Source organism: Gouania willdenowi, chromosome 3, assembly GCF_900634775.1.
Source record: "Gouania willdenowi chromosome 3, fGouWil2.1, whole genome shotgun sequence".
In the NCBI taxonomy this organism is placed as follows: domain Eukaryota; kingdom Metazoa; phylum Chordata; class Actinopteri; order Blenniiformes; family Gobiesocidae; genus Gouania; species Gouania willdenowi.
In genome coordinates, this window is record NC_041046.1 from 42,274,745 (window position 1) to 42,291,499 (window position 16,755).

Below are 16,755 nucleotides of genomic sequence, written 5' to 3' on the forward strand. Positions count from 1 at the left end.
TCAAATGCAACTCATCATAGTCGACCAATCAGATTAAACGTAATGCACGACACCAAAACAGCATTTAATGGATGTTATTTTCTCAGTTTTAGAGTTCAGAAATGTAGCTACTTAGAGCCTGAGATTTTTTTTATTTTGCATTGAATTTATTTATTTATTTATTTTTTATTTATTTAAATAATAGTACTTTATGCCTTTGTGGAAAAAAATTAACATTTACTATATATTATATTATATTACTACATTTATGTATATACAGTAGATAGTCTGCCCATGCATGTATGAATATATACATATGTGTTTGTGTACATGTACTGTATGTATATATGTATGTACACCTGTGTATATTGATCTATATATATCAAATTCTGTATATAACATTTTCTCCTTTTTTAACACTTATAACTTAATTGTAAATTGTGTTCTACATCAGTGATTCTCAACTGGTGGGTCGGGACCCAAAAGTGGGTAGCGGACCAGCTGGTCAAAAATAAATAAATACTTAATGTCTATCATAATGGATTTGTCTTTTATTTTGAAAAACACTTTTCTTTTGACAGGCACATGTTGCACAGAAAAATATATGGATTTATGTTTAAAAGAAACTTTATATATAAGCTATTTTTTAAATACTAACTTTGGTTGGTCGAATTCTAAAAGAAAAAAAAAAAGGTGGGTCACAATTTAATGACCGTGGAAAAATGTGGGTCCCAGGGTGAGACCAGTTGAGAACCCCTGTTCTACATAATATAGTGAAACCCTTTTATTATTTGTTTTTTTTTTTTAGCTACTTTTTACTTGTACTTGAGTATTTTATGTACGACTTACTTTCAATTTCAATCAAGTAACAGTACTTCTACTTGACTAGGATATATCAGTACTCTTTACACCTCTGATTATTACAGAATATTTCCCTTAATTTAAAAGAAATATGTCACAAAATCAAAGAAATTTAAATTGAAGATCCTGTTTGGACTGATAACTTTTTGCTTGGATATTGTCGGTTTCTTACATATTTTGTATTTTATTTATAAGTAGAAGTGCAAACTCGGGCACGATAATGTTGCGATATCACACACAACCCTGTCAGTCAGTGGATCTCAGGGATCATGTATATGTGTGAAAAAAGTCATTAGCTCACACTGACCCATCTTGACACTGGACCCACTCATCACCAGTAGCTAACTGGGAGGCAGTTGCCATGGCGCCCTGTGGCTGACTGACAGCTGTCATCCAGTGATTAATGCTTGTGTGTTTCACATTTTGACAATCATCATGTCAAGTGGTGACGAAGGGGGTGGGGTGGGTAGTAGAGGGTGTCAAACAGTCCACAGACACTGTGGAGTGTGTGGGTTGAAGTTTGATGAAGAGTCTGAGGGAAGCTTAAAGGCGGAGTGAGGCAGGAATTAGGAGTTTCAAAAACACTCATTTGATATTTGTTTCCAAAACCAAAATGAAAAAAACGGAAAACGCCTTGTTTTTCAAATTCAAGCTCTTTTGCTTCGGTACAGAAAACGAAAAACGCCTTTATTCATTTTCTCCATTACAGATTTGCCAAAGTACATGACCTGGAAGTGAAGCGTTACACATTCCGAGATATCTTTAGCTCTGCAACACTTGTCCGTGAGGAGGTTCTGTGCCCAACACCAGCTAAAGCAAAAAGGACACGTTTCGGATGCACAGTTGGAAGCAGCGATCTTGTCATGCCGCACTGCCGTTAGCATAGCCGTTAGCGTCGGATATATCCTACTCAAGTAGACTTACACTTTTTCATTGTCAAAATAATTTCTTGATAAACTATTCAAAACAATGCAATTTAACTAAAAATAAATCTTGAATGAAATAAGTAAAGGAATAATACAAATGTAGAAGAAGCCTATTAATTTAAATTCTGGTTCTATAGTAAACAATGCAAAACTGCATAATAGTTCCTTTTCTTTTTAAAAGTGCAACTGAAAATGTATTTTGTGCCTTAACAATTGGACTTCACTGTATTTACGTCAGATATTTGTTTGGACAAGCAAAGGGCACTGGTAACCCAGTGGTCGGTTGGCATGCAGATATCTTGCAGTGAAGAAGAGATGCTATGCTAGCAGACAGAGCTAATAGAAAAACGTGACTTTTACAGATATTCACGTAATATTACAGATATTTTTTCAGTGCTAAAGGGGTATGGAATCATTTTTGAACATGTTTAAAAGTAGAAGGCGGCCAGAAAGAAAGTATTAGCAGATTCTGCCCGCCGCCTCCACTTCTGGATAGCTTAAAAAAAGCACAGCGATTCGATTTTCACAGTGTCGATGTGAATCGTGATACCTGGGGATCGATTTTTAACTGCCTTACGATTAATCGTTACATCCCTAGTAGTACGTTAACAGGACATTTACAACACAGCCTATGTTATATTTCTCCAAATCTGCAGCTCTGGTAGATATTTCTTTATCCGGGGTTAGAATGGGGTCGGACAGATACTTAGAAATGATTCGGGTTGGTTTTGGTCACAGAATCCTCTTATGAACACTTTTATCTGATGGTAAGGATCTAAAGATGCGTTCACACCAAACGTGACTGAAACGACTGCAGTCACTTCAATCGCCCGTGGTGAGTCGCTTGAACATAGTGGTGCTTTTTGGTCGCTCCAGTGACGTGACGACCACCAGAGGAACACACACACACACACACACGTTCCTGGAAATGACGTCACTGGAGCGATGAAGTGACCAAGGAGGAATGGTTCAAGAATTTTGATCCAAACTTTACTCATCATGTCTTGGTAGATGGAAAACTAGATTAATGGAATTCTCATGACTGATTGCAAACCATGGTTTAGCTTAACATTTCATTTAATAGTAACTTTTTTTGGCTCTGACCTGAATTCCAAGTTCTTTTTTATTGGGCTCAGATTTTCATAGCGGTGTTGAAGAATCACTGATTAGTTTGTTGTGTTTTCCTTCATTTCTTTTCAGCTTCTCTCTCTCTCTCTCTCGCTCTCTCTCTCTCTCTCTCTCTCTCTCCTCTCTCTCTCTCTCTCTCTCTCTCCTCTCTCTCTCTCTCTCTCTCTCTCGTCATCTCAGGTGATCGTCCAATAATAGCTCATATTATACACAGCTGCTATTAATCAACACTGTCTAATTAGCACCTTTAAAGCCACCTGGGTAATTGGCCAAATAAAAATAAGCATGATGGAACTGTTCACTGCTCTGGTTTGCATCTCAGCATGTCCCTACAAACCTCATTTGTTCATTTAAGTTGTGCACCGTGATATGCTTTTTTTGAAAGAAACACTGTTTTTAATTAATGACGATGAGAAAAAGCAGTGACAAGACTTCGTAGATCAACAACAAACCTGCGGACAGCCCCAAAGATAAGAAAGAGAAGCTGTTCCTGATTCTGACACTGTTGTTCAGGGATAATAATGGAGCTCCACGTTTGGAAAATACACAGATAGGTGCCTCTGTATATTAGTGACTGCTCAAAAACATTCATCGTGTCTTCTTACTACTGTAGATGTTTTTTTTTTTTTTTCTCGACATTAAGTGTAGGAGATGTTGTTCTTTACCTTTTTCTTGACTGTTTCGGCGATGTCTCTCACCTTCCTCAGAAGCGTGTGTAACGTGTCAGCTGGCAGATTTTGACAGCCGCATGTGCGCCACGCCCAGCAGAGCTGTGAGATCCACCGGGCCAGCCACGCCCACACAAAACCGGCATGTCGCGGCGAGCCCAACCGACCCGACCGCCCCGCCGGGTGCACCACGCCCCCGCCGATTATTTTCTGTAGTAGGGTGTCCCAGGTGTGTGAGAGCATAAAAGAACCAAAAACACGTCTAAAATTAGTGACTTATAACCTGGAAAATATGATTGCTGGTTTTAAAATCTGGCCGAAGCAAAAAATGTTTGTAAATAACCCTGATCTACAATACTACACACAACAATACTACAGAAGACACTACACATAGGGATGGCACGATACACAGAGCTCACAATACGATGCGATGGATGATAATAGTCACGATTATTACTGGAAAAAGACACACACATAAATTACAGTGGGAAAAATAACCATGTTTTTATTTGACTTTAAATCTGGGCATATTTGCATTCTGACATTTTCAACTCAATGTGAACTTAAAAGATAAAATAGACATTTTTTTTCTTAATAAAGTGCAAAAAGTACCACTCTGCAAAAAAGGGTCGTGCTAAAACCAAATCGTCATCATCATGATATTCTTCAAAGAAATATTCTGTGCATGAACTTTGCATTTTTGTTGCAGAACAGCCCAAATGTAACATATGGAAATATTCTTTCCTTTTTTAAAAATTTTAAAAAAAAAACAATGTTAACATGTCTGCATGTTCTGGCAGCAACTTGGAAATTAAAGTCGTTGATAGAGTGATAAAATGCGTCGTCCAATAACCGAAGGGTTAGGACAGGGGTCTGCAACCTGCGGCTCTGGAGCCTCATGTGGCTCTTTGACTAACTTACAATGGCTCCCTATAACTTTAAAAAAAAAAAAAATAATAATCAATTGTTATTTCTTACAGAGGGTATTGATGATTAATGACATCAACTTCAAATAAAATTCTGATAAAACAATTTAACCTAAAAATAAATCACATTGTGCAATGACTCAGCACCTTCCTACTTCACCTCCTGAAACATCTACAGACCATCAAACCTTAAGTTTGAAATGTGTGGTAAAATAACTAAACCAACAAAAACACGATTCTGGAAGAAAATAGAGAATTTATTTGTGTGGGGAAAGATTTATTAAATTTAGTTTAATTTGCATGATTGATATGTTGCAAGAAATGATCACTTAGCATGTGTTGACCAACATGATCATGTGTAATCAAATTAAAGTTTTTGTAACACTTCAAATACATTAACTCAAAAAATATATAAATATATAGAAGGTATTTTTTCGGTTCCGGGAGGACTTTAATCCAGGTGAGGTTAGGCAAAATGGCTCCTTTGAAAGTCAAGGTTGCAGACCCCTGGGTTAGGAGTTTGAATCCCACTCAAGCCAAGTCCTTGGGCAAGGCACTTTACCCACATTTCCTTGTATAAATGTGGTGTGTGACTGGGTGTTGGTGGTGGCCATATGGACCAATGGCGCGCTTGCTTCTGTCAGTCTTCCCCAGGGCAGCTGTGGCTACAGTAGTAGCTCACCACCACCGTGTGTACAGGTGTAAGAATAATGCACATTAATATAATGTTTATGAAAACTGAAAAGCGCTATATATGAAATCCAATGCCTTATTATTATGATAACAAAAAATGCCTTGAATTGCAATTCAAATTTTTCAATTTCAATTTTCTACACGGAAAATCCAATGACCAAAACATACGCTGCACACTAAGACACTCGCTTGGTATCAATGTCGCAGGGAGGAATAGTTCATTTGTAAAAGCAGACAAATCATTTTTTAATTAATTCTCAGAAAATGCGTTTTTTCCAGAATTTAGAGTGAAATCAAAGTCGATTTGACTGCTATCACCTAAACTAATTTATTAAGAAAAAATGGTAATTTTTTGAACATTTCTAAAACCAAGTTATGTGCTTTTGCAAATGCTTGACCCATCGCGCCCTTCGCAATATTGAAATACCACTCGTACCATTAACTATAGACGTTTTAATATGGCCATATGTTTTCACAGCAGATATCATCCCAACTTTAGCTGCAAGTCTTTGTTAAAGGGATCCTCCACTTTTTTTTTACAAATATGGCCTAAAACCTTTGAAATGTCCTTATTAGAAGATCTATGCCTAACAAAACACATTATTTTGCACCATATTCATTTTATTAACTTTTAAAAATGAGACTACTTTACCGTTTAAGAGCCTGTGTGCCGCCATGTTGAAATGATGTCATTGATGATGTAAATCGACCCTTTTAATCCAATGACTTCTATAGAAGGTGAAGCATTCAGGATCATTTAGCAGTTTTTTCAGTCAAAATAACAACCTGTGCTGCTTTGGGTTGCTCTAAAAATCAGTAAAAGTTAAAAAAGTCAATGTAAACGTTTTTTGTCTACCAAAATTTGATAAACAAAATCCTTGACCCAAAGAAATCTATGAGCGCAGGGGGCGACAGTTCCAACTCTGCAGTTTCATAGACGGCATGAAGAAGAGAAGAATCCAGACTTAAACCATTAAACTAAACCTTCAACCATTTCTGACAAGATCACTGGTTCTTTGCAGCAGACAGATTTTACTTGGGTCAGCATTAATGAGCAGCAGTGCATCCTGGTTGTCTGTATTTACATGTAGGAGCTCTTCTTCTCTTCTTCATGCCATCTATGAAACAGCAGAGTTGGAACTGTCGCCCCCTGTGGTCACAGATTTTGTTTATCAAATCCATGACTGTGTCGATCCCTTCCATGCTTGAGTCCGTTAAAACACAAACTAGTCTTTATGCAGTTGTTGTTTTTATTATGATTAATTTACGTTCTTCTAAAGTGATCAGAGTGCAGCGGTTTTACTGTATTACATAACACAGTGTGACACTGAACATTCACAGCTCTTCAAACAATAACAATCAGCTTCACACTTTCTATTTCCGACCTCGCTGAGTGCACGTTGTGGTTTTTTTGTGCGTGGTTTTCCCTCTGAACATGTGTGAGTTGTTCTCACTGGGAATTGAATGGGGTTAGCAGCTCTCTGAAGGACGCTGAAGGTTTAAGTTGTCCCACTTACTGCTGAATTCACTCCCTTTCTCTCACTTTTCTGTCTGCATTCATCTGTCAGCTTACAGTGAAAAGCCTCACTAATTCTCACAAATGACATTTGACATCGGATTCTCTCTCTACACAAACAAGTCATATTTATTTATTTATTTATTTATTTTATTCAGTTGTAGAATATTGTTTTGTTTAAGGTTAAAATGTAATTTTAGAATTTCCAACTAAATTCTTCTAAATGACAAAAATTGGTCACAAAATCAAAGATTTTTGAAGTAATTAGGCTGCAGGAACTGATTTAATGCTTGTCTATTGTATATGCCATATACTGTATATATTGTATTATCATTTATAAGTGTAAACTATGGATCATTAATGTTTAAATTGCTGTTTTTATCCATCTATAATCTGCATCTAGGGTTGGAATCAGTTATAATTGTAATCGTGTAATTAATAATTAATTACAAGTATGGCGTAATTGTAATTCAGATAATTCAGAGTTCAGATAATTGACTTTGTAATTGTAATTGCCAATTAAAATTCTATAAAATTGTCAATTATAATTGAACACAAAACTGGGGAACCATGTTACAGTTCTATGTAGAGTTCTACACATATATGTTGTTAATAACTACTCAAATATGTTTCATATCAAGTGTTCCCACATTTTAACGTTTAAAAAAATTTAAATAGTGGTATACTGACACAGAAAAGGCTCAGACGCCCAAACCAAAAAAATTACAACCTATATTTTCATTGATTAGGAAGCCTAACAAGGTAACCAATAGATAGGAAAGAAATGTGAAATAGTGAAAAGTTTTTTTTAAATTGAATAATAAAGACACAAATCTACCTCTGTCCATCCTGTATCTGTGACACACAACAGCAGAGCGTAAACCCATGGATCTAACACTAGGTGGAGCTACATCCTCACTGCAGATTCACCTCACAGGCCTCACAGAGCAGATGCAGGATGGATGTAGTTTCTGATCCTTTGTTTGTTTGTTTGACCATCACGTCTCTGATCCTCTGTGTCTGTGTGTTTATATTCTACCTTCAGTCGCCGCTATTTAGTTAAATTTCAGTCTTTCTTTGCTACTTTTTCCTTAAATCCATTCAGTTATTTACTCTTTGGTGACACACGTGCATTAACATCTATTTCTGCTGCTTCTCTCTTGATTTAAAACTTCATGTCTCAGGTCTTTTCCTTTCAGTCCCAGTAATCACGGCGAGGCGTCGGGCCCCAGGAGGAAGCTGTACAGCGCCGTCCCAGGGAGACACTTTGTGGTGGCTCGTTCCTACAACCCTCAGGGAGAAGGAGAGATCCACCTCCACAAGGGCGACAGGGTCAAAGGTCAGCACATGTCCCTGTTTTCATGTCAACTTAGGAAAAATACACAGAATAACTTATAAATAACTAATAAAATTAGATGACATCAAAATGCTACTAAAATAATATATAAAATACTCCAAAAACACACAAGATGACTACAAAAATGCACAAAATAAACAAAACATCAACAGAAACACAAAATGACAACAAATCATGCAAAACAATAGCAAAAAAACCCAAAAAAAGCCACATTTTGGCAAAATGACAACAGAAATGCACAAACAAATAAAAAAAAACAAAAAACACACAAAAATGAAAAAAAATATACCCAAAACCACAGCAAAACAACTCCAGTGGTGTATTCCAGACAGGAGGTTCAACAAACTCTGAGTTTATCTATAAACTCAGTGTCAACATACCCAATGATGGGAAACTCTGGGTATCTGATTCCGTTACAGCTGGTTATGAAGTGGGTCAATCAACTCTGAGTATGTAAACCTTGGGTTAGTTACGTGCACGATAAAAAGCCATCATCAATGGAGCAAAGATTACACAAGCTGCCATGGCAACCGCCTGGAAGAGAGTGATTTATTCACCCCAATGGATGAAATCAGCCGTGGAATATGAGCCTGTTCTGAAGGTGCGTTCACACAGAACGGCACTTCAGAGACTATAGTCGCTTAAATCGCCCGTGATTAGTCGCGCTTTTTGGTCGCTTCGTCACCTCATTGCTCCAGTGACGTGACAACTGTTTAATAACATGAATAAAATGCTAAATGATCTGCATCCACAATGTTACAAAGACAATTACCATGTGCAAGAAACAAAAAAAAAACGTAAAGCAGCACAGCATTTGTGACAATGTGAGCACGTCTGTGGTGTGTGATGTTACTAATGTGTTTCAGATAAGTGTGTCAAGGTAGATTAAAGTGTTCCTTGAGAAGCGTGTTCAGGTGGGCGGAGCCACACACCCAGGGTTTCTTAGACAAAGCCTGCCAGCGAGCAGGTTCAGTTCATGGAGAATGTTACCATGCTGACACTGAGAAGAACATACCTCGCCTTCTGGAATGGGATACTCAGAGTTTCCCTCATTTGGGCCCCAACATACTCAGAGTTTGACCCTGACCCGCTTTATGGAACACCTCCTCAAAATTCCATAAAAGTACAACAAAAACACACAAAACTCGTTGTTTTCTCCTGTGTTAATGCTCAGCTTATTCTGAATGCTGACCCGAATGTTGATCATGTGACCCTCAGATCACATTTTTGTGGCCCAGTGATAAATTGTGATTAAAGTTGCCCATCTTTAGTTTAGATATTCTCTTCCTTCTTCTTACTCTGCATTCTGGCTCCGAGTGTGTTTGCATTAATCAGAGAAAAATGCTGAATCTGAGCCTGAAGAACATCCTTAGTTTGATAATTATGCTCTGATTGCATCGTTTACTGAGGAACAAGACACAGATGCAAAACACTTGGATGCAAATGAGGTTTTCCTGTGATGTGAGTGTTGTAGATTCTTATAAACCTTTCAGCTCTAAACTCAATTACATGACATATGTATTTATATTATTGTCTGTTTTGAAAAAAATAATTTGTACACTTCAGGCACGAACAGCAATGTTATGTTTGTTATGTTTGTGATTAAATCATATCTTATAAAGCTCATTGGATGTAAGGACTTATCATCAAACCACACAAATCATGTACAACACACATAATTATAACCCATTACCACTAAATATATAGAAACTAATGAAGTGTGACAGTCGCTGGTGTTCACAGGATATTATTATTATTATTTGATTGTTTCTCTGTGTATTTCTGTTCATTATTCATATTTTTCTGACTCTGCTGTGTTTATATTATTGGCTTCATTTGTTTGTGTCCTATTTTAGCAATTACATGAATAAGAAGCGATAAATTATTATTATTGTTTGTTTATTATTATTGTTATTTATATTATTACGGTATATCTATTTTTGTTTTTAATGTTGAAGTTATTATTGGTATTATTAATAGTAGTAGTAAGGGTATTTTGATGAGATTTGCTAAGCTTCCACTTTTCCATTTTTTTGTATTCTTGTTCCATTATTAAATAATGTTCGCATGATTTTAAAGCTTTTTTTTTTTTTTTTACAAATTGTTTAAATGTTTTCAATCTTGCATTGTTATATAGCTCTCTGTCTAAATGTTACTAATGTTTGATATAAAGCACTTGGGGTATGAAATGTCATACATTTAGCTATACCTTTAGTTTACTTAGTTATTTCATTTTATTAATTAAATTTATTTTAGTAATATCTATATACTGTATATATATATATATATATATATATATTAAAATGTTTTTTATATTATTTCACAATGAAACCTTCAAAATTCAATAAAAATTACTTGTTTGACGTACAGTGAGATTATGGTCAATGCATGTTTTCACACTTTAGTGTAACTGGAGCTGATACACTGACTGTCACCCTGTCTCTCTCTGTTTTCCAGTCCTGAGCATCGGTGAAGGAGGATTCTGGGAAGGCAGCGCCCGTGGTCAGGTGGGCTGGTTTCCAGCAAACTATGTGGAGGAGATCCAGTTAAAGCCACGGAGGAGAGGAGCTGTAAGTGTGAGAATTGTTGCTGTTGTGTTTAAATGCTCAGAGTGGACCTGGGGGGGCGGAGCTTGGTGGCACGTGTCTGAGCTAGATGTTACGGCTCCTCTGTCAGCTCGTCTCTCTTCATCTCCCTGGGCTGTGGCGCACAAAGCTAAGCGCTACATTGCCCTGCTAACTCAGCTGTGATCTGATGTCCTCTGGGTGGAAGCTAATGAACGTATCACGCCACGGTCCGTCCTCCATAAATATCCCATCGCTGCCTGTCCTTGTGTTCATTCTCAGCCATTAGGGTTTCCCAGGGTTGGTTACAGGAAACACTCTTCCTCTTTCCATCCATCCCACTTTCTTTCTGACTTCCTGTTGATCTGTTTGTGGAAGGTGAATGATTGTTACATCAGTGGTTCTCAACCTTTTCAGCCCCGCGACCCCCAAAATAAAGGTCCCATAGCGGAGACCCCCACTGTAGTTGAAGGTGGTTGAATACAGACATGAACATTAGAAGAACAGTCATATGGAGACAGGACCAACTATACGGGGGGATAAAGGGGAGAGATTTTTGGGGTTCATCCATAAAGTCAGTAAAATGATGGTCCATTGTTCTATGAATCTGTGATAACCACATTTATTTATTTATATGAATAATATCCACTGGTATTCAGGAACTTTATTATTATATTTGGTACCCTGGTATATAGTCATCTTAAAGATGTAAATCCTTGTTTTAATCAGAAATAAAATGGGTTAAAAGTGACCAAAAATGATGGAAATTGGTGAAAACCTGTAAGTTAGAGTGGCCAAAAACGGACAGAAAAAGTGGTGAAAAAGGTTCAAAGTGTCAATATTGGCTTAAAAGTGGCAGAAATTGAGGGAGGGGGGTTGGGGTAATGTAATTTAAAAGGTAGGAACAATTAGTTTAAACTGGCAAATAAGGGGCGTGACACATCGTAAATGTGGTGAAATTGGCAAAAACAGGCATGGAATACGGTGAAAAAAGGGTCAAGGGTCAACATACGCAACATTAGGTGGAAAGGGTTTATAAGTGCAGAATATGTCTTGAAAAAAATTGCAGAAAAGGCCTTGAAATTTTATGGAGAAGTGGCAGAAATTAGTAAATGCATTAAAAGGAGCAAAAATATGGCAAGAAAAAGTGATGAAAAAAGGTTAAAATATTGGACGTTTGGTGTAGTTGCAGAAAAAACTGGAGATGATAAAAAAAATGGGTTTAAATTGTTCAGTAAATATTCTTTGTATCTTGAAAACATCTGGCATCCCCCTCCCAGTGTCTCGCGACCCCAAATGGGGTCCCGACCCCAAGGTTGAGAACACCTGGACAGAGTTATTAAGTATATACATAATTCAGAAGGACGTAGAGGGCAGTCGCTTCATGTCTTCCTCTGGTAGTTTTCCTCCTCCTTGTTGGCATTAAAGTCTGACCCAGAGCTTTTTGGCACCAGTTTCCTCACAGGAACTGAACCCCCCCAGAACACCCCGTGGTCTGCCCCAAAGACAGCCTGCCAATGGGGACACAGTATGGTGTGCTCTGAATGGATAAAAGCATGTGTGGATTGTTACCCAGTGCCTCCACAGCTCTAAAAGAAAAATGTTTTAAAAGCCAACTGACAAACTATGACAGCTCATCAGCTGTTCCCAGTAACCTTCCAGATGATACCAATAGGGTTGTCACAATATTAAAATGTTCAAGTTTATACCGATACTCGGGACGTTATTTGGTACTTGGACTACGGAGATAGGAAAAATGACTAAAAATTTTAGAGAAACAGTTTTAATAATGCGTTAAAATTGTCACGAGTTTTTGAACGTGTTTAGGCCCTCAAAAATGCGATAATTTGGCTGTAAATAAAATAATAATATATAATAATAATAATAATAACGAGTTGCATTACAATAGGGTCCGACCCTGTGCTCGGACATTAATAATAATAAAGAGTTGTGCAAAAAGAGACTTCAACTATGATCACAAGTTTCAGGTAATCCGAGGTAGTGCAAAAAATAACAGAATAAAATAAACAATTAGAACAATATATTGATTTAGTGCTGTGCAAGACATCAAAACATTAGTTAAGGGAGGTGTGTATGGCACGTGAGCAGGTGGTTGCCCCGATTAGGGACTACTGATCTAGTGCTTGCTTTTATAGTTTACATTTATTATTACATTCATTTATATGGAGACTCTTTAGATGTAATATTCTAACACTGTGTCCAGTCCTGGAGGACCCCTGTCCTGCAGTTTTCAGTGTCTCCCTACTCCAACTCACCTAGTTATAATAATGGTGTCACCATGCAACGCTGCAGTGCCTGATACCGAGCTACTCTTTACAATCTGTTGTGGTGGACCATGGGAGCATCTGAAACATGCAGGACAGGAGCTCTCCAGGACTGGACATACAACCAAACACTGTTCATTTAATAAAACATTCTATCAGATAAAGACACAGTATAGGCCGATCGATGATCGTTTGCTCAAAAAAAGATGTAAAATGTCAAACTTGCTTCACAAAAGTTTGTTTTGATCTGAACCGTAAACAGTGATTTCTTGTGTTGGCAGCTTCCTGCCCGCATTTTTTTTCTCCCTGCTTTTTCTTCAGCAACAGTGTTATTTTGGTCTGAATTCTGGATTTTAATTCTTCATATTTTTAAAAAATTATTCCTCAATTCTGTCATAAATTGCTCTACACCAGTGGTTCCCGAATCTTTTTGGCATGTGTACCCCCTTTGCATTTTTGTCAAATCATGTGTACCCCCTCTGAAAGGGGCAGTATTATTAAAAAAAATCACTTTATAATGGTTTTGCTACAGTGATATACATCCTTTAGCCTCATTCAGAGGGCCAACGTTGAAAGTTCTGTTTCCTCCCTCCCTTGTTATTCTACATTTTGTAAAAAGTCAGCTCCAAACGGGCGAGTTGGATTTTCCCCGCCCGGTAACGTCACCTCGAGGAAACTCCTCCTCCTGACATCCTGGCCCCCCTACCCTACATAAGAATGTGAGCTCCTCCCTCGCAAACTATCTCACAGCTAAAACAAACACTGCACTGCAGTTTAATATAGAATAAATATTATACTTTTTTGTCATATACTGTACTGTATGTGAAGCTACAAATACGAAATGTGTTCTCTGCATTTAACCCCTCCCAGAGGAGCAGTGAACAGCAACGGTGTAGTGCCAAAGAGCAGTTCCATTTTTAGTATCTGTTATGTCACCTCGTATCACCTTTGACTTGATCTGACGTGTTTATGACAATGCGATGCAGCGGTTGGATGTGATTATCACCTTAAACGTACTATTCCTGTGGTTAATAGAGATGAAGAGGTGAAAAAAGTAACTTAGCAGCTTAAAACTCCGGTGTTTGAAGCAACTGAATTACTCCGCTGCTGTGATAAACACACAGCATGAAGTGCTGAGACGGACTCACAATCACAATAGCTGCTTAAATATCCATGTGTTTTACTGTAATGTGCAGTTTTTTGACTGAAAACAATAACAACAATGTGTGAATAGCAAAAAAAAAATCACTTTGGTGATCACTGATCTCCCTCGCAAGAGCGAGGCATGAAGTCTGCATCTATAGACACGCCCACTCATGAATATGCATAAGTAGGCTCCAAAACAATACGTTTTTAGAACTGCTCAGAAAGTCACTTTTTAAAGGGCTAAAACTCTGGAAAACAGGTGAGTTTGGGAAAAAAAATACACCTCAAATACTATGTTGTTGAGGTTCTTATGGGTAATACCACAATACCGCCCCTTTAATATCAGAAGTACAATCTTCATAATTGTATGTGCCTAACTGTGTCTTGATCATTGGTTCTCTAAGGATTAATCTACAAATTCAAAATGAGTGGAATTTATAGTGGAATAAAAAAAATACCAAGCAACTTTTATGTGATTACTTCAGTAGTAAGTAAATACAGTCTCCTTTATAAAATGTAATATTATTGTCTCCTATTGTCAGAAGTGTGATAAAATGGCCTCTACAGTGTTAAATAATCATGTTTAAATACATTAGAAGAAAGTTTAGTATTTTATTTTGCAATAGTACAAAAAAAAATTGCCTAAAAAGGAACTAGGAACATTTCCCAGATCATTTTTTTTAAATTCATTGTTAAATCTTTCTGCGTACCCCCTGCAATGTGCTCCTGTACCCACAGGGGTACGCATACCTCTGTTTGGGAACCACTGCTCTGCACAGTGTCTCCGTGTTTTGTGATTGGTCTGAGGCTGCAGTCTCCACCTCTGTTACAGGAGCACGCATGTAGCCTGGCTGACATCACCTCCTTAAGTGAACATGTTTATATCTAGCTTTGTAGTACAGCTGCTCTCTGACAGAGAATCTGAAGCTAACGTAGAGATATCCCAGATATACTGTACTTATCCAGCTTTGTAGTACAGGCCCCCTGTGTGCGTTAGCAGCTAGCTAAGGTCTATTATTCTGGTTAAAACCACATACTTACTGTTTGCAACCGTAGGGGGGGTTTAACTGGAAATGCCTTCGTTCATAATCAGATTTCACACCTTTAGCGTTTAATCCTTTTAAATCAATCGACGTGAAGCAGAAGGATTAAACTCTGCTCGGATGTGCTTTGTTGGGCTTCACGTTTGCACTCTCGAGGGCACTTGAGAAGTAGTGCAAAGGAAACACGCACACACACACACACACGTGCTGACGCGCTGATTCTGCAGGTACATCGATGCAGAGTCAGCTGAGCCGTTGTCTTTTCTGTGTTCTCTAAAGCTTGTGGAGAAGCTGGGGAAGCATCAGCAGCTGTGTTTTGACACAGCTGTCTTTTTGTGATTAATTGCGGGAGGTGAAGAAGAGAAATCGATCCTTTTTCTTCTGTTTCGCAACGCTGTCGCTGGAAGTTTGGCTGAATTACTTCAGAGAAGCGAAGGCATTCATCAGCCTGTAATAAATCAGGAGCGTTGGGGATTGAGGCCAGTAGAGCAGATGTTTTTATAGGCTGATTTGGAAAATGAAGGTTGGATTTAAGAATAAGATGAAGCACTAAATAAAGCTGGAGCTCATGTTTTTGAGGCATGATTAATGGTTTTGCTAAAGTGATATACATCCCTTTAGCCTCATTCAAAGTGACAAAGTTGAAAAAGTTCTGTTTCCTCCCTCCCTTGTTATTCCACATTTTGTAAAAAAAATCAGCTCCAAACGGGAGAGTTGTATTTTTCTCGCGCTTGACGTCACCTGCCGAAACTCCTCCTCCTTACAATCCTAGCTCCTCCTACCCTATAAGAATGTGAGCTCCTCCTCTCAAACAAGCTTACAGCTAAAACAAACACTGCAGTTTAATATAGAATATACTGTCCATTATACTTTATTTTCATATATGTAAAGCAACATACACAAAATGTGTTCTTTGCATTTAACCCCTTCCTGAAGAGCAGTGGGCAGCAATGGTGTAGCGAAGCAGTTCCATTTTTAGTATCCATTATACCAATCAGTGCAATCAAAAGTTAAAATAAAATGTAAAAGTTTCAGTACAAGGAAATTTCAAATCTGAAAACCTAATAACACAATGTGCAAACAACACAATAGAATAAGATATGATGAGATTAGCAGGCATAGTTACAGATTTTAATATTAATATTCAATTAAGAGAAAACATGTACAGTGATTGTAAAGGCTGTGTTTCACATTTGTTAAACCTTTTTAAATTATTATTTAAAAAATAGATAAATAAATAAATAAATTGGGGAGGTGCAATTTGGCGCCCCTCCAGCAGATGGCTGCTTAAATATCCATGTGTTTTACTGTAATGTGCAGTTGTTTGAATGAAAACAATAACAGTGTGTGGATAGTAAAAGAAACTTGCATTGGTGATCACTGATCTCCCTCGCAATGCAAGAGCGAGGCATGAAATCAGCATCTACAGACACGCCTACTCATGATTGGTTGATGAATTTGTCAATCAGTTTTATCAGCCAATGGTGACGTTCGTTGACCAGCGACGTCAGGGCAGTCTCAAAATTCAATTTGCATTATCTGTGGATTTATTACAAGAGTGAATCAAAATCATATTTGTGAAGTAGTGTGCATTTCAGAATTTGAAATACAACTGCGAAACAAATATATATTTGTAAACCAAAGTGTGTGCATTTGCGAAACA

General features: G+C 37.6%; 1 protein-coding gene across 1 annotated transcript in view; it reads left to right on the plus strand.

Annotated features, from left to right (window-relative positions):
* LOC114460674 (SH3 and multiple ankyrin repeat domains protein 2-like) overlaps positions 1-16,755 on the plus strand; it is a 284,910-nt gene that overhangs the window by 177,113 nt on the left and 91,042 nt on the right. Inside the window, 3 exon segments of the mRNA XM_028442602.1 lie at positions 7,897-8,036; positions 10,512-10,592; positions 10,595-10,624. Coding sequence (XP_028298403.1) covers positions 7,897-8,036; positions 10,512-10,592; positions 10,595-10,624 — 251 coding nt within the window.